This window comes from Maniola hyperantus, chromosome 17 (assembly GCF_902806685.2).
Source record: "Maniola hyperantus chromosome 17, iAphHyp1.2, whole genome shotgun sequence".
Lineage (NCBI taxonomy): Eukaryota > Metazoa > Arthropoda > Insecta > Lepidoptera > Nymphalidae > Maniola > Maniola hyperantus.
This window is the reverse complement of record NC_048552.1, coordinates 12,564,150-12,583,139: the sequence shown is the minus strand read 5'-3', so window position 1 is coordinate 12,583,139 and position 18,990 is coordinate 12,564,150. Positions and strand designations below refer to the sequence as shown.

Sequence of the window (18,990 nt, the reverse complement as noted above, 5' to 3'; positions counted from 1 at the left end):
TTTTTACCTATATTTTATTAAATTTGTATAACGCGAACTCCCCATCCTCACATAAACTTTAACAGTTTCTAGAGGATGGCGAACTGTTTATTTTAAAATGTATTATTGAAATTTACGTGATCAATAAATAAATAAAAAAAAACCTTTTCAGCCATTGATGGCTTTTTTTGCCGTCGATTAATTTAATTTTAGCAATATGAGTATACAACAGAGGAGAGCCTACTATCAGGCTAAGTGCTGCGTTATTAAAAAATGCAATTAATTTTGTTGTCGCAGTGCACATTGGTCCGCAACGTAATCCATATTTATTATCTATCTAAATATATAAAAGGAAAAGGTGACTGACTGACTGACTGACTGATCTTTCAACGCACAGCTTAAACTACTGGACGGATCGGGCTGAAATTTAGCATGCAGATAGCTATTATGACGTAGGCGTCCGCTAAGAAAGAATTTTTTAAAATTCAACCCCTAAGGGCGTGAAATAGGGGTTTGAAATTCGTGTAGTCCACGCGGTCGAAGTTGCGAGCATAAGCTATAAGTTGCTAATAAAAGTTTGGGAACGATTCCCAGTTGAATTAGGTACACTTCGAACACGGAAATGCGATCGAAGCAAATATAATAAAAAAACGGTCAAGTGCGAGTCCGACTCGCATTTGTAGGATTCCGTACCATCTGTCAAAAACCCCTTTTAATGTTCATAGCGGCAATTTTTAATATTTGTCGTTATAGCGGCAATAGAAATACATCGTTCTCAACTCTCTACCTATAAACGGTTCACGAGATACAGCCCGCTGACAGACAGATGGACGGACAGCGGAGTCTTAGTAATGGGGTAAAGTTATTCGGATTCAGCCTCAATAATGGGTGTTCCTCAAGGCTCTATTCTAGGTCCCTTACTGTTCTTGGTATATATAAATGATTTACCGTACGAATACGACATACGAGTTAACATAAAGTTTTGTTCCAGAAGTGAAGATGTTGAGTCCAAAGATTCAACGTTCAGTTCGTGTCAACGACGGACAACTCGTGACGCTGTCTGACCGAGCACAGTACGACCACTCTCAGGTAAGGATCAAAAGTCAAAAGTTAAATGTTTTTTTTTTAAATAGAATAGCGAGCAAACGAGCAGGCGGGTCACCTGATGTTAAGTGATTACCGCCGCCCATGAACATTTGCAGCACCAGAGGAGCCGCCGATGCGTTGCCGGCCTTTTAGGAATTTGTTGGTCCGCCCCTTGAATAACCCCATGTTATAATCTTGTGGGAACACCGCCGATGGGAGTTGGTTCCACAGTTTGCACGTGCGTTATTCAAAATAGGTAGTAAATTACTCTTTTTGATGGTCAGATGTTGAATTTCTAAGATATAGTGGTGATAATTATTATACGCAAACTGAAAACTAAAGCTACGAGAGTTCCAAACGCGCCCGGTCTGAGAAGAGCCCACAACAAACTTAGCCGGGTATTCTTTTTATTATCACCTCTTTACAAAATTATTGAAACTTATTAGAACTATCACAAGCCGTTAAGCAACTCATTCCTAAGCTTGCTTATCATTTTTAAATAATCCTTTACATTGTTATAGGATTTTTCAGGGAGGTGCGGGGCGTTTCACGACGCGTTGTTTACGACGCAAAACACCCCACAGACTGATAGCACTGTTAGAGAGACAACAAGTTCTAAATTAAATGCTATTCATAGATTTTAAAGCTATGATAGCCTAGTGGTTAGGACGTCCGCCTTCTTTCGGATTCGGGGTTCAATCCCGGGCACGCACCTCTAACTTTTCGGAGTTATGTGCATTTTAATTAATTAAATATCACTTGCTGTAACGGTGAAGGAAAACATCGTGAGGAACCCTGCATGCCTGAGAGTTATCTATAATGTTCTCAAAGGTGTTTGAAGTCTACCAATCCGCACATGGCCAGCGTGGTAGTCTATGGCCAAAACCCTTCTCACTCTGAGAGGAGACCCGTGCTCTGTAGTGAGCCGGCGATGGGTTGATCATGATGATGATGATGATGTATCTAAGTAAAGAATCATAAATACCAACACTGGTTTCTAAGATTATTGCAAATTAATAACCTAATGTTTATTTTTAGGTAATAGATATCTTCATAAGTAGGTATATGAAGATAATAATTAAGACAGGATAGGGCATTTATAAAGTAAAGAAGTAAAAACAACCAATCCGAATAATAATAATCGTTTATTGAAGATCTTTCATTCTTTTATATTTATAGATCTATCAGTGTAGGTAATCTTTGTGTTACTCAGCATAGATCTATTTATTTTAATTAAATGAATCTATCGCCCGTTTCGCAAGGCGCACTTACTCGTGGAGAAGAAAGGGCATAGAAACTCCACGACACACATCTTATTAAATTAATACGTTGTAATACGTAATGTAATAAGTACTTAGTTAGTACTTACTTAAAACATATTGTACACATTTAAAACAAGCAAATAATAACAATAAACGATTATGAGAATAATTAACTGCAGCATAGGTATAGTCTGCCGCTCTTGTTTACTATGGCTTTCACAGTTAGGAAGCCAACACGAGAATGAAGTTAACACCAGGTTTTCGAAAAACATTCGAAATTCAATTAGAAAACATAGCTTCGTTTGTGATTGGTTGGTGTCTAAAAATGTCTGTGGAACTACAGCTACGGATATGTCCCGAAAAAGAGGAACTTTAAGAACCATCCTGTAGCCGTCAGCTCTGGACTCCTGTTCTGCGAGCCACTGTCATCGTCTCTTGCAGCTGGCGCTGTTCCTGAGCTGGTGTTGTTCTTTGTGGTGGTGATCGTATTCGTAGCACTATCATATCTCAAGTGACCACTTTTGATGTTTCTACGTAAATTATTGAGACTGCGGATGCAAAAGGGGTCGTCGTTGGCGTTTAGCATGATACACTTGGTGGTGGAGCCCGACTTGATCGAGCGTTTCAACAGTTCGTGTTCGTCATTCTGTTGATATCTCCTGTATGCCGCTTGAGGGTCCATGTTGCAATAGTCGTCCGGACGCAGCTCACGATAAGTTGGGTCGTTTGTCACGGCATCGCTTGCGACTACGAAACGGTACTCGTTGACGCCTTGTCTCACTCGCCACTGGGACGGATTGAATTCATGCGGCATCAACTGAGTATGCACCAGATCACTCATAACGTCAATAATCGTGATCGGATTGCCAATACGGTTTGAATTATACTGCACCATATCGTTGTATAAATTCTGTAGTGATCTAGCTCCACGGCTACCCACTATGACGCTTGCTGTGTTGTCAAAAGTGTTAGCTCGATCGTCATCATCTCGGTCTTCTGGACGCGGTCCAATGTATATGTTAAACGGTAACCACGTGTACACTTCTTGGATGATTTGTATCTCGGACGTGTAAGTGCGTTGCAAGTGATTTCCTGCCAATTCGTCGAGTTCTGGCAAGTAGTAATCGAAAGCATAGAACCTCTTTAGCCTTATGGACAATCCGAGAGTATTTTCGGCAGCCGGGAATATCACATTCTGATACAAATATTGAAAAGCGATGTGATCTCTGTTCTCCAGTAAGTTGTTAAAAAATGTACGCATGGTCGCATACGGTATGATGTGATGACGGGATAGAGTCACGTATTCATTTTCATGTGGCTCGTCTCGGAGGGTCAGAACTCGCTCTGGTACGGGTCGCCGCTGCAAGTTGATGCGAAAGGCGTTTAAACAGTCGAAGTTGACGTCTTCAGCGGGTGGCGGCGCGGACGTAGTTGACTGACACACTGCCACGCTCACCAGAAGACAGAACACGAAGCAACGGACCAAGAGTGCCATTGTCGATACTACTATGATCAATCTGTTTCTCGCCGCCTATTTATATTCGTTTCGTATCGTAAACATTAAATAGGACCTAAAAAATGACACTAGGGTTGACTTACCTAAACTATTTTTTTTTTAATACAATAAAACTTAAGGCTAGCCTTATCTAATTACTATATAAATCATGACCGCGTGGAATGGTGCCAAGAATACTGGCTGCATTTCCGCGCTGGACAGCCAGGCTGATCCGCTGCGCAAAAAATGAGCCAGCCCTTCTGTCACCAGTTGAGGCTATTAATCGCGGTGAAATGTCTCGTAAAAAATTTTTAGCACTAAGACTCCATGGCCCCAGGGTCTCCACGGCAAACGGCACAAAAATGTAACTCTCTATAAGAGAGGCATACTTGCGCCGCTTGCCGTTTTCAGCTGTTTCTGCTGCGGCTCCCGGTCTTGATGCTAACCTAAACTATAAAAGAAAAATATACATAACACGGTAAAACCACCGATAGTGTACCTTATCGCCAGGTCATATCTATACTTATAATAAAACTGTAACTGGACGAATTCTGTACATGTATATTTTTTGAAAATTTTAACCGGAGGAAACATTATTAACAATATAGACCCAAAACAATTTTTTTTTGGAATTTTTGTCTGTCTGTCTGTCTGTATGTGCGCGCAAAACGCGAAAACTACTGGACGGATTTAAATGAAATTTAGTACAGTTCTTATATAGGTAGGTACTTCTTACAAAATTTCTTTCCGTTAGCGTAAAGTTTATAATGTTCAACACTTTCTTTCGTTTACAATGTAGGTAGGTAGGTAATTTACAACATATCTTAATCTTCTTTGTATAAATAACGCGTACTTAATTTAACCTTATTAGGTATAATTAAAATCAATATATACTTATAATAAAACTGTAACAGGTCCAATTCTGTACATTGAAGATATTTTTAAATTTTTTTTTCGAGGGCACTCTATAATCGATACTGAAACCCCAAAACTGTAATTTTTTTCATTTTTGTCTGTCTGTCTGTCTGTCGGTCTGTCTGTCTGTCTGTCTGTCTGTCTGTCTGTCTGTCTGTCTGTCTGTCTGTCTGTATCACGGCCGCGCATCACGCTGAAACTACTGAATGGATTCCAATGAAACTTAATACGATTTGAAGTCATACTATGAGGAACAACATAGGATACTTTTTATCCCGAAATTCAGCATGGTTCCCTTAGGAGAGGGGTTGAAAGTTAAAATGTATACTGAGCTGTAATTCATTAACGCGTAGTCCGATTTCATTCATTCTTTTTTTGTTAGAAAGGGGATATTTTAAAAATTGTTTCGTAAATATTTCAAGGTCATCGGTTTTTAACCAACTGTCAAAAAGGAGGTGGTTCTTTTTTTTACATCGATTTTTTCGAGGTTTCTGGACCGATTTGCAAAATTTTTTTTTTAATCAACAGAAGAAGTTTTCGTGGTAGCCCCATAAAAAATTCTGGATCCAACTCCTTAATCCTGATGCTGCAGGGTTACTGCCCGCCTAAGTTATTCAGGAAGCGTTCATAGTGAATTCATATTATAGGTACCAAGCAACGACTGCATTCTCAGATTTCAAGTCCCAACTCGTCAACCCTGATGATGTAGGGTACAGCACTCCTAAACTATAATGATTCAGGAACTGCGGATGATGCAAAATTATTTTAGGTACGAAGCATAGGCTACATCATTGAACTTCGGATCCCAACTCCTCAATCCTGATGCTGCAAGGTACTGAACTCCTAAATCGTGGGGATTTGAGAATTTCTCATAGTGAATTGATATTTAAAAAAAAAAATTTGAATCGATTGTTAGGCGGAACGAAGTTCGCCGGGTCAGCTAGTTACAATAATAAGATAGCATCCAGTTCGCAGAATTTAAAAATAAACAGGAAAATATTACCTATAATAGGTTTGAATTGAACTATGAACTAGCGTGAATCCCCAGCTATCATGGACTAAGAGCCAGCGCGTGCCAGAACTTCGTTATTTTATAAAAGCTGAAAGTTTCTCTGCGTTTTGTCCCCAACTCTGGGAGGAACATTTGTTTGGATCTTTGTTTGGATCATGGTGGCTTTGGGAGATAACAGATAATAAAGGTGAAAAATTATACACATACAACACATGTCTTCTCATTAAAAAAATTACTAGTAAAACTGTACATACCAATATAACATTTAAACAAAAAACTATCAACTATAATCTTAGAAATAAAAGTAAATTACACACTTGGCAACCACGAACAAAAACCTACGGAACTAAAAATATAATGTGTGAGGGTGTACATATGTTTAATAGCTTACCTGAAGTGATAAAACAGACTAAAACCATTGTTCAATTTAAGAATAGGCTAAAGAAATATGTTGCGGACTATATTGTTTAACTAGAACTTGTAATTTGCATAAAATTGAAATAGTTAATAAGTTAGATAAAAAATATTATAATTAGGTATAGACATAGTTAAGTAGTGCATTGCTAGACACTTAGTACATCAGTGCATCTTCCTGCCAGACACCCATTAAGTTTAAAGTTTAAGGGTGTCTGGCGGGGGATAAGGGTGAGATCTATAGAGCGCACTCTGACTTAGCTTAGTAAAACGAGACAGATGTACATCTCTCACATAAATCTTTTTATTTTTATTTTTATTCAGATACAAGTTAGCCCTTGACTGCAAAGTGCAATCTCACCTGATGGTAAGTGACGATGCAATCTAAGGTGGGAGCGGGCTAACCTGGAAAGAGTATGGCAGTTTTTATCTAAATATATAAAAGGAAAAGGTGACTGACTGACTGACTGACTGACTGACGGATTGACTGACTGACTGACTGATCTATCAACGCACAGCTCAAACTACTGGACGGATCGGGCTGAAATTTGGCACACAGATAGCTATTATGACGTAGGCATCCGCTTAGAAAGGATTTTTGAAAACTCAACCCCTAAGGGGGTGAAATAAGGGTTTGAAATTTGTGTAGTCCACGCGGACGAAGTCGCGGGCATCAGCTAGTTAAACCCATACACCTTTGGTTTCTACACGGCATCGTACCGGAACGCTAAATCGCAGAAATTTAGAAATTATAAAATTCCAAATCCCTGCCAGGAATCGAACCCGGGACCTTCCACTAATAAGACCACAGCGCTTACCACTGCGCTAGGGAGGTCGTCACTCGTCTCGTTTTAACTCAAGTCAAAGTGCGCTCTATAGATCTCAGCCTAAAAAACCGGCCAAGTGAGAGTCAGGCTCGCGCAACGGGGGTTCCATACTACAGTCGTATTTTTTCGACATTTTGCACGATAATTCAAAAATAATATTTATTACCTATATAATATACTTACCTATATATAAACTATGTAAATTTTATGATGCATAATAACGAAAATAAATAAAAATCTGTTTAAGAATGCATAGGTGAAGACCTTTCATTTATTATGATACCCCACTTGATATAGTTATCTTTCTTCGAAAATTGAAAATACTAATTATTAGTTCATGACTACAACTTAATTTTTTGTGTGTGATGTCACCACAAATTCACGGTTTTCAAATTTTTCCCCGAATTTCTACTATAAGACCTACCCTGCCAAAGTTCATGATTCTAGGTCAAGTCATATCCAATGACTGATTGCAGATAGCTTTGAAATATCAAAAAAAAAAAAAAAAAGGTCAAGTAGTAGAAGTACCCTGTAGGTTTTTTGACAGACCGACAGACAGACAGACAACAAAGTGATCCTATAAGGGTTCCGTTTTTCCTTTTGAGGGACGGAACCCTAAAAACGAATAAATATGTAAGTTATTTAGAATGTTTGTTTTTGTGCAGGCAGGGTACTTGCACAAACGGAGTGCTGACAATGCAAAATGGCAGCTGCGATGGTTCGTTCTCTATCAGGTGTGTATTCTACGTTTGGAGCCAGAAAGTCCTTGAGTGGAGACCACGCACAAGCAAGCGTAGTGTGGGACGCCCTTCAGCACGATGGACCGACGATATAAAGCTGGCAGGAAGTGGCTGGATGAGGAAGGCTGAGGACCGGGTGTGGTGGCACTCTTTAGGGAAGCCTGTGGAAGTCCAACAGTGGACTTCCACAGGCTGATGATGATAATGATGATGATGATTCTACGTTAAGTGATTCTAAATCACAATTGGACGTATTTTCTGAAAAACGTTTCCAACGTACAATGGATACAAATTGATATATTAATATCACTGAACAAACTGACTATACAGGGTGTAACCAGAACGCTAGCAAAAATGAAGATTAGAGATAGTATAGTACCTACTGATGATTATACCTACCTAGTACCTACTGATATGATACTAAAAAAAACACAAAAAAACCTATATTTTGTATTAGTTTACGATAAATTGCAAATAAAACATCTGACTGACGTTAGCGGTCAACGAACGTTGCGTAAGTCGGAGTCAATGCCACGTCGTATGTGGGGGCATTGACCCGATATTTGCGCGCTTGTTTGAAAAATACTAAATACTAAAAAATAGTAGCGCTTACTAAGATTTTTGTCTCTATAATTTGTAGATTACGAAACAGAGAGAGCACTAGGTATACTAATTACTATAAGTCCCGCAAATTGCTATTGCGCTGGAACCATATTTCATTAATATCGGCGTGACGTCACCCGAAATAAAAAATATATAGGTAACGTCCGCAATTTATTTTTTAGAATAATAATTTTTAAATCTAGCACTAATAGTAAAATTTATTATTTTTGATATGTATTATATTGGTTTTATTAACAATTGTCCTTTTAAAATACCTTACATTGGGGCCGATTCTCTAGGCGGTTTTCTAATTTTAAAATGTCTAATATTAGACTTAGAAAGGTGTGTTATTCTGAAAACCCACTTAAATGACAGGTCTAACCTAAAATTGAATTTGACAGCACTAAACTATTCAATTTAGATTTTAAAGAGCAAAAGTTATTCTGTTGCACGAACTAAATGCCTAAATTAAGAAACGTCAACCTAAAATTTTCTAAAATTAGAGTGGACCTCGCGAGGTGCCCACTAAATTTAAAGAGTCTGCTTAAATGGCAAAATGGACGTGTTTTGAAAGAAATATTTTTATTTGAGTTTAGAATTGTTATATTTAAGATAAAAAAAGTATCTTTTAAGTGTTTTAATTTAATTTTTAAACTTTATAAAATGGAAATATACGTGGTTTCTCTGGCTCGTCGTTAATTCACAAAAAATAATTAGGTTGGTTATCTACTTTGTTGTCTAAGAGTATCAGACACCTCCACAGACATCCTGGCGGCTTCAGCAAGGCAAACCTAAGATCCTTAAGTCTCCTTATTTCTTAACTAGCAAGTGGCAGCTGTTCGAAAATCCTGTGGGACTAGGATACTTTTCTGTAGGTACTTAGCTTACCTACCTACCTAATAAAAGTAGCCTATAAGTATATCCTTCACTAGTATGTGTCCTTGTGAAAAATCTCTGTGCCCAACTAGGTTAGATGCATAAAGGAACATACCCAGAGACAAAACTTGCATAGGTAGCTACCTAAATATTAGTGTGAACATAAATCTTTGCCAATTAGGTATGCCAAGGTAAAACTTGATGCCTTGTTATCATTATCAATGAGATTAATTCCTACTACCTACTACTTATTGCTAAACATATCAAAAATAAAGCAGAATAAGTGTGGTGGTAGAGTAGGTACTTATAATAAAGTTTAAGTTCTAAAATCTTAATGAGTTCACCTAAAGGTTTATTTATAGGCTAAATTAACAGATTTTACATTTAGTTATGTCTTATACTTACATACCCCTAGTATTGAACTAAGTACTTGAGTAGTACCCAGTTACTTCTTTATTTTCAACTCAGTAGATACCTGCTTGAAAGACTACCTATTACATGCATAAGTAGGTACTTATACTAGCTACAGTACAGTATAGATAACTACAACTAACTGACATAGCCTGGGTTCACTTTAATCATCTGATAAGTTTTAGTTGAGAAGTACCTAGTAGATACATCTTGTAATTCCTAAACATATCATGATAGGATCTTGTTGAGTTTACCTATATAGGTATACCCATACCCATATGGGTATACCTATATAGGTATACCCATACCCATATGGGTATCACATTTCAGGTTAACTAGCTGACCTGCCTGAGTTGTACCTGCCCCAGCTTTGTTCGGGTGGAATAAGTACCTATGTAAGTATCTGAAAATTATGTCGTAGTGGTCTATATAGGTACTTAAAGTAAACGTTCCTTACATGCAAATTCTCAAGTTTTTAAACTCAGCAGCTTAATAAATTACTAGACTCACGAGTCAGCAGCTTATATGCTGATGTCAGTCAGTCAGTTTATATTTTTACATTTACATAATATGTACAGAAGAGAGAGAGAAAAGCTAGGACTTCTCCATAACAACCTCAAAAATGTGTGAAGTCTGCCAATCCGCACTTGGTCAGTGTGGTAGATTATGGCCAAAACACCTTATTCGGAGAGGTGACCCGTGCTCAGTAGTAGTGACCCGGCGATGGATTGATAATGATGATGATGATGATGATGTACTGACCTAGCTACCTGCCTTTAGGTCACAAGAAGTATATAGGGTACTTCTAGTACCTAAAGTGATCCTATAATGGTTCCTTTTGAGGTATGGAACCCATAGTTAGAAGAGAAATAACGTCAAAAAATAATTTGATTTCTTTTATCTTTTCTAGATCTATTTTATTGAAAACGGACTAAAGTTTTCTACACATTCCTATAATTCTACAAATTAATACAGAAATCTATAGACTCAACCTTTATTTAGTTTGAAATCTATAGATCTCTGACTTTGCATAGACTTAAGATACTGATAAAAGAGACAGAGTTATATCATTGGCATAAATCTGTCTCGTTTTAACTGAAACTTACGTCAGAGCAAAGTCAAAGTATGCTCTCTATACATATCTGTGCTTAAAGTATTATGTTTTAACTATGTCTAGTCTGAGCTAATTCAAAGTATAAGTACTCTATAGATTTTAGCCAAAGAATATGCAAACCTCAAAAAATGATTTTATAATTGTTATGGTGAAGACTGCATTGAAATTGATATAAATAGGGACTGAAAACTAATTTTGAACTATTTATACCTATAGATTATAAATTTCATTTTTCAGGTAGTACTAGTACAACTAAGTCATACTACAGCTGCTCAGTATGATGAAGGCAAGAATTTCCTAACAAAAGCAAGAAAACTTCAATCAGATACTTAATTAACAATTACTTTTATTAAATAAAATAATAAAATATATACATATGTTTCATTCTGTACTGTACATAATTAATATTTATTTCAATAACATTTAAATAAAAATTAAGTTTAGGAAACAACTGTTCATTTTTGGTAGATGAGTGACGGAACATCTTTTTAACTCGCAGACTCCATATACTTGGTTTCATGAAATGGGCTGAAATAAAAATTATCAACGTTGAAAGTTTGTTATGATGATGTGTTGAAAGGTGTACCTAATGTATCCTACACTTCAATTTTTTGCTATGCATACTAGCTGTTTACTATGCAATTAAGCAACACTTTCTTTAACGGTGAACCAAACCATTGTGAGGAAACCTAAATGCCTGAGAGTTCTCCATAGTGTTCTCAAAGGTGTGTGAAATCTGTCAATGTGCACTCGGCCAGAGTGGTGGACAATGGCCAAACTCTTCCCGTTTTGAGAGGAGTCCCCTGCTCAGTAGTCAGCCGGCAATGAGTTGATCGTGTGATGATACTAACTGTTGCCTGTAATTATTATTTTTATATAGGTATGCTACACTTCCATTTTTTGCTATATTATAATATGTACTAGCTGTTTAATAAGCAATTAAGTATCACTTTCTTTAACCGTGAAGGAAAACATTGTGAGGAAACCTACATGCCTGAGAGTTCTCCATAGTGTTCTCAAAGGTGTGTGAAGTCTGTCAATCTGCACTTGGACAGAGTGGTGGACTATGGCCAAACTACATTTTGAGAGGTGAGCTGGCAATGAGTTGATCATTATGATGATACCAGATGTTACCTGTTATTATTATTATTATACACGTAGGTATATACATTCAATCTTGATCTTGTAGGTACTTTCATGCCTTAAATCACATTACCGCCTTAGTTTGTTGAATTCATAGCAGAATTCATGGATACCTCGTTCCACGTCCTTGCACGCCAGATTTGTAAGTATACCGCCAAGTTTCAGAACTTCCTCGCTGTATATTCCTTTACCTGTATATTCAATGTACTCTGTGGCAGTCAGTTATTTAGGATGATTGCTTTTCATCTGTTTGCATTGATTTCCTAGCAAGAGTTTGACAATTAGGTACCTCGGTGATTTCAAGGTAAGGTAGGTAGGTAAGATTCCAAGCAAAATTCTTTGCTTTTATCTATTTTATGCACATAACCACTATTTTCACAAAGTTTTGTAACAAAAACTAAGATTCTTTAACCACAAAACATAAAGAAATTAGGTTAGAAATTATATTTGCAACAAAATAATAGATCTGTTTTTTTAACTAGTTTTACGGCTCTGGGTTCTAGCACTTTTGATCAAAGACTTAAGCCTACTTCACACGATAAAATGAACAAAACTTCAATTTTCGACACTTTTATTGTGATTCGACCTAAATAAATCAAGTAAAGTTATTATTTTTGTATTTCAAGTAACATCGTTCGATATTTTTCGCAAAAAATAGTTTTAAGATTAAAGGGGAAAATCAAACACAAATTTAGTGCAGTTCTTGTTATCTTAAATAGCAACACTTACTATTCAATTCAAACGTCATTTTAGACGGCCATTTAGGATGTTTAAATTTAGTTGAAGCAAAAAAGCGAATGCAGTTTAGAAATAGAAATCCTAAAATTAAAGAATCTAAAATTTAGTTTAGGTTTAGGTTAGAGTACAACAGAATTAGCGCCATTAAGTAGTTAATAAGGTCCTTTTAAAATACTTTATATTAAGTAGGTAGTTACTGGCGCTAATTCTGTTGTACTCTAACCTAAACCTAAACTAAATTTTAGATTCTTTAATTTTAGGATTTCTATTTCTAAACTGCATTCGCTTTTTTGCTTCAACTAAATTTAAACATCCTAAATGGCCGTCTAAAATGACGTTTGAATTGAATAGTAAGTGTTGCTATTTAAGATAACAAGAACTGCACTAAATTTGTGTTTGATTTTCCCCTTTAATCTTAAAACTATTTTTTGCGAAAAATATCGAACGATGTTACTTGAAATACAAAAATAATAACTTTACTTGATTTATTTAGGTCGAATCACAATAAAAGTGTCGAAAATTGAAGTTTTGTTCATTTATCGTGTGAAGTAGGCTTAAGTCTTTGATCAAAAGTGCTAGAACCCAGAGCCGTAAAACTAGTTAAAAAAACAGATCTATTATTTTTGTTGCAAATATAATTTCTAACCTAATTTCTTTATGTTTTGTGGTTAAAGAATCTTAGTTTTTGTTACAAAACTTTGTGAAAATAGTGGTTATATGGTGCATAAAATAGATAAAAGCAAAGAATTTTGCTTGGAATCTTACCTACCTACCTTACCTTGAAATCACCGAGGTACCTAATTGTCAAACTCTTGCTAGGAAATCAATGCAAACAGATGAAAAGCAATCATCCTAAATAACTCACTGCCACAGAGTACATTGAATATACAGGTAAAGGAATATACAGCGAGGAAGTTCTGAAACTTGGCGGTATACTTACAAATCTGGCGTGCAAGGACGTGGAACGAGGTATCCATGAATTCAACAAACTAAGGCGGTAATGTGATTTAAGGCATGAAAGTACCTACAAGATCAAGATTGAATGTATATACCTACGTGTATAATAATAATAATAACAGGTAACAGCTGGTATCATCATAATGATCAACTCATTGCCAGCTCACCTCTCAAAATGTAGTTTGGCCATAGTCCACCACTCTGTCCAAGTGCAGATTGACAGACTTCACACACCTTTGAGAACACTATGGAGAACTCTCAGGCATGTAGGTTTCCTCACAATGTTTTCCTTCACGGTTAAAGAAAGTGATACTTAATTGCTTATTAAACAGCTAGTACATATTATAATATAGCAAAAAATGGAAGTGTAGCATACCTATATAAAAATAATAATTACAGGCAACAGTTAGTATCATCACACGATCAACTCATTGCCGGCTGACTACTGAGCAGGGGACTCCTCTCAAAACGGGAAGAGTTTGGCCATTGTCCACCACTCTGGCCGAGTGCACATTGACAGATTTCACACACTTTTGAGAACACTATGGAGAACTCTCAGGCATTTAGGTTTCCTCACAATGGTTTGGCTCACCGTTAAAGAAAGTGATGCTTAATTGCATAGTAAACAGCTAGTATGCATAGCAAAAAATTGAAGTGTAGGATACATTACACCTTTCAACACATCATCATAACAAACTTTCAACGTTGATAATTTTTATTTCAGCCCATTTCATGAAACCAAGTATATGGAGTCTGCGAGTTAAAAAGATGTTCCGTCACTCATCTACCAAAAATGAACAGTTGTTTCCTAAACTTAATTTTTATTTAAATGTTATTGAAATAAATATTAATTATGTACAGTACAGAATGAAACATATGTATATATTTTATTATTTATTTAATAAAAGTAATTGTTAATTAAGTATCTGATTGAAGTTTTCTTGCTTTTGTTAGGAAATTCTTGCCTTCATCATACTGAGCAGCTGTAGTATGACTTAGTTGTACTAGTACTACCTGAAAAATGAAATTTATAATCTATAGGTATAAATAGTTCAAAATTAGTTTTCAGTCCCTATTTATATCAATTTCAATGCAGTCTTCACCATAACAATTATAAAATCATTTTTTGAGGTTTGCATATTCTTTGGCTAAAATCTATAGAGTACTTATACTTTGAATTAGCTCAGACTAGACATAGTTAAAACATAATACTTTAAGCACAGATATGTATAGAGAGCATACTTTGACTTTGCTCTGACGTAAGTTTCAGTTAAAACGAGACAGATTTATGCCAATGATATAACTCTGTCTCTTTTATCAGTATCTTAAGTCTATGCAAAGTCAGAGATCTATAGATTTCAAACTAAATAAAGGTTGAGTCTATAGATTTCTGTATTAATTTGTAGAATTATAGTAATGTGTAGAAAACTTTAGTCCGTTTTCAATAAAATAGATCTAGAAAAGATAAAAGAAATCAAATTATTTTTTGACGTTATTTCTCTTCTAACTATGGGTTCCATACCTCAAAAGGAACCATTATAGGATCACTTTAGGTACTAGAAGTACCCTATATACTTCTTGTGACCTAAAGGCAGGTAGCTAGGTCAGTACATCATCATCATCATCATCATTATCAATCCATCGCCGGGTCACTACTACTGAGCACGGGTCACCTCTCCGAATAAGGTGTTTTGGCCATAATCTACCACACTGACCAAGTGCGGATTGGCAGACTTCACACATTTTTGAGGATGTTATGGAGAAGTCCTAGCTTTTCTCTCTCTCTTCTGTACATATTATGTAAATGTAAAAATATAAACTGACTGACTGACATCAGCATATAAGCTGCTGACTCCTGAGTCTAGTAATTTATTAAGCTGCTGAGTTTAAAAACTTGAGAATTTGCATGTAAGGAACGTTTACTTTAAGTACCTATATAGACCACTACGACATAATTTTCAGATACTTACATAGGTACTTATTCCACCCGAACAAAGCTGGGGCAGGTACAACTCAGGCAGGTCAGCTAGTTAACCTGAAATGTGATACCCATATGGGTATGGGTATACCTATATAGGTAAACTCAACAAGATCCTATCATGATATGTTTAGGAATTACAAGATGTATCTACTAGGTACTTCTCAACTAAAACTTATCAGATGATTAAAGTGAACCCAGGCTATGTCAGTTAGTTGTAGTTATCTATACTGTACTGTAGCTAGTATAAGTACCTACTTATGCATGTAATAGGTAGTCTTTCAAGCAGGTATCTACTGAGTTGAAAATAAAGAAGTAACTGGGTACTACTCAAGTACTTAGTTCAATACTAGGGGTATGTAAGTATAAGACATAACTAAATGTAAAATCTGTTAATTTAGCCTATAAATAAACCTTTAGGTGAACTCATTAAGATTTTAGAACTTAAACTTTATTATAAGTACCTACTCTACCACCACACTTATTCTGCTTTATTTTTGATATGTTTAGCAATAAGTAGTAGGTAGTAGGAATTAATCTCATTGATAATGATAACAAGGCATCAAGTTTTACCTTGGCATACCTAATTGGCAAAGATTTATGTTCACACTAATATTTAGGTAGCTACCTATGCAAGTTTTTGTCTCTGGGTATGTTCCTTTATGCATCTAACCTAGTTCGGCACAGAGATTTTTCACAAGGACACGTACTAGTGAAGGATATACTTATAGGCTACTTTTATTAGGTAGGTAGGTAAGCTAAGTACCTACAGAAAAGTATCCTAGTCCCACAGGATTTTCGAACAGCTGCCACTTGCTAGTTAAGAAATAAGGAGACTTAAGGATCTTAGGTTTGCCTTGCTGAAGCCGCCAGGATGTCTGTGGAGGTGTCTGATACTCTTAGACAACAAAGTAGATAACCAACCTAATTATTTTTTGCGAATTAACGACGAGCCAGAGAAACCACGTATATTTCCATTTTATAAAGTTTAAATTAAATTAAAACACTTAAAAGACACTTTTTTTATCTTAAATATAACAATTCTAAACTCAAATAAAAATATTTCTTTCAAAACACGTCCATTTTGCCATTTAAGCAGACTCTTTAAATTTAGTGGGCACCTCGCGAGGTCCACTCTAATTTTAGAAAATTTTAGGTTGACGTTTCTTAATTTAGGCATTTAGTTCGTGCAACAGAATAACTTTTGCTCTTTAAAATCTAAATTGAATAGTTTAGTGCTGTCAAATTCAATTTTAGGTTAGACCTGTCATTTAAGTGGGTTTTCAGAATAACACACCTTTCTAAGTCTAATATTAGACATTTTAAAATTAGAAAACCGCCTAAAGAATCGGCCCCAGTATTTAATGAGTACACGCTCTGTGGTTTGGTTTGAAAGGTTTGAAGGGACTTTTAAACCATATTCCTCCATATTCCTACTCTGAGCTCCATCAATTAATATGAGTGTAGCTGTTGTGAATGAATGTTGAATGTTATGAATTATGTTGAATGCACAGAACCTGCTGTTCTATTACGAGTCGGAGAACAACACGCGGCCCACGGGAGTGCTTCTGCTGGAGGGCTCGTACTGCGAGCGACTCAGCAAGTCGCCCATGGAGAGGAATGCTTCGGTAAATCTATATAAAAGGAAAAGGTGACTGACTGACTGACTGATCTATCAACGCACAGCTCAAACTACTGGATAGATCGGGCTGAAATTTGGCATGCTATCATAACGTATATCCGCTAAGAAAGGATTTTTCAAAATTCAACCTGGGGTGAAATAGGGGTTTAAAATTTGTGTACCTAGTCCACGCGGTTTAAAAAATATTAAATTACTTAAACTACAAGTAAGTATAAAGCAAAAGGTTATTGGTATTGGATTGTGTTTAGGAAGTATAAAAAGTACTAACTGATGCCCGCAACTTCGTCTGCGTGAAATTAGGTTTTTTAAAAATCCCGTAGGAACTCTTTAATTTTCCGAAATCAAAAGTAGCCTATGCCATTCTCCAGGTCTTTCTCTATACCCATGCAAACAATCACGTCAATCCATTGCACCGTTGCGACGTGATTGAAGGACAAACTAACAAACCGACAAACCAACAAACAAACACACTTTCGCATTTATAATAAGGGTACTAAGGGTACTTAAGTACATCGAGTACATCCCATAATAGGTTTCTAGGCGGCATCGTACCGGAACGCTAAATAACTTGGCAGCACGGTTAGGGATTTCTATTCTTGTGGCACGGCTTTGCTGTTAGAGTGGTAACTAGCCACGGCCGAAGCCTCCCACCAGACCATGAGCCAATTTAGAAATTTTAAATTCCCAAATTGCGCTTGCCGGGAATCGACCCGGGACCTCCCACTTATAAGACCACAGCACTTACCACTGCGCCAGGGAGGTCATCGAAAGCTATGAAGTATACGACGAGAAAGAGAAGAAGAGAACCCTTCCAACATGTACTTTGTCTGTTCAGTTCTGCTTCACCATCACCTATCGGCGAGAAAGCCAGCGCCAGTATGAGTTGAGAGCTGCTTCCGAAGTCGACTGCGTGCACTGGGTCGACGCTATCCGGGAGGCCAGGTGAGTGATTATTACCTAGCGATCGGAAGCGCCCACAGCTGGGCATAGGTCTCTTGCACAGACCACCACCTATAGACGCCTAATAGCGGACACCACCGATCGCCAAACTTAGGCAGTTGCTTAGCATAAAAGTCGGCCCAAGCCCGTTCGGTACCCTCATTCCGCACATTGTCTTGATTACATGACTTTTGAGTCCACCAATTACAACAAAGCATTCATATCAAATCAAATATTTTAATTTAATCAAAATAGATAATAAATTACACTTTTTGATTGTCGGTTGTTGGATTTGTACGATAGATACAGTGGTGATAATTTTTACGTGAACTTAAAACTAAAGCTAGGGTTAAAACGAAGGTTCCAAACGCGCCCAGGTCTGAAAACAGGCCATAATAAACCCTCTCATTCTCTCCTGTTCCCCGCCAACATTTTACGATTTTGGTTTCATGCAAAACCTTTTATGTGCGTATTCTTAAGGCGAGTCACCGAGGCGGGCAGCGCGGCTTTGAAGTAAACCGCTTGGCAACGTTCAAATTCTGTGTTTTAAACGTTAAATTTGAATTTAATAAATTATAGAAGTCCTGTTGAAAACCAAAATTTAGCAGGTTCTCTGTAGTACTTAAATACAAATATTTCCATATAAAAATTATTTGCCAAGTCAGAAATTTAAGTATTAAATAATTCGTTATAGACTTTTATTTCGGCTTATTTCAAGATTTTATTTGATCGAGTGAAGTACTTCCTATTGTGTATCAAAGTAGCACATTCTTTAGACAATGTCTTTAGGTATATTGTATATTTTTAGCAAGGCCATTATTTTATAGTAAATACCTAAAACATTTGATCTAGCAAACCA

At 36.6% G+C, this 18,990-nt stretch overlaps 1 protein-coding gene across 1 annotated transcript in view; it reads left to right on the top strand.

The window, feature by feature from the left end:
* The window catches only part of LOC117990275 (ras-specific guanine nucleotide-releasing factor 1-like), a 64,026-nt gene that overhangs the window by 2,060 nt on the left and 42,976 nt on the right, over nt 1–18,990 (top strand). The window contains exons 2-5 of the mRNA XM_069504213.1: nt 971–1,068; nt 7,656–7,724; nt 17,065–17,178; nt 18,028–18,134. Of these exons, the coding sequence (XP_069360314.1) occupies nt 979–1,068; nt 7,656–7,724; nt 17,065–17,178; nt 18,028–18,134 (380 nt within the window). The 5' untranslated portion in view covers nt 971–978. The remainder of the gene's footprint in view (nt 1–970; nt 1,069–7,655; nt 7,725–17,064; nt 17,179–18,027; nt 18,135–18,990) is intronic.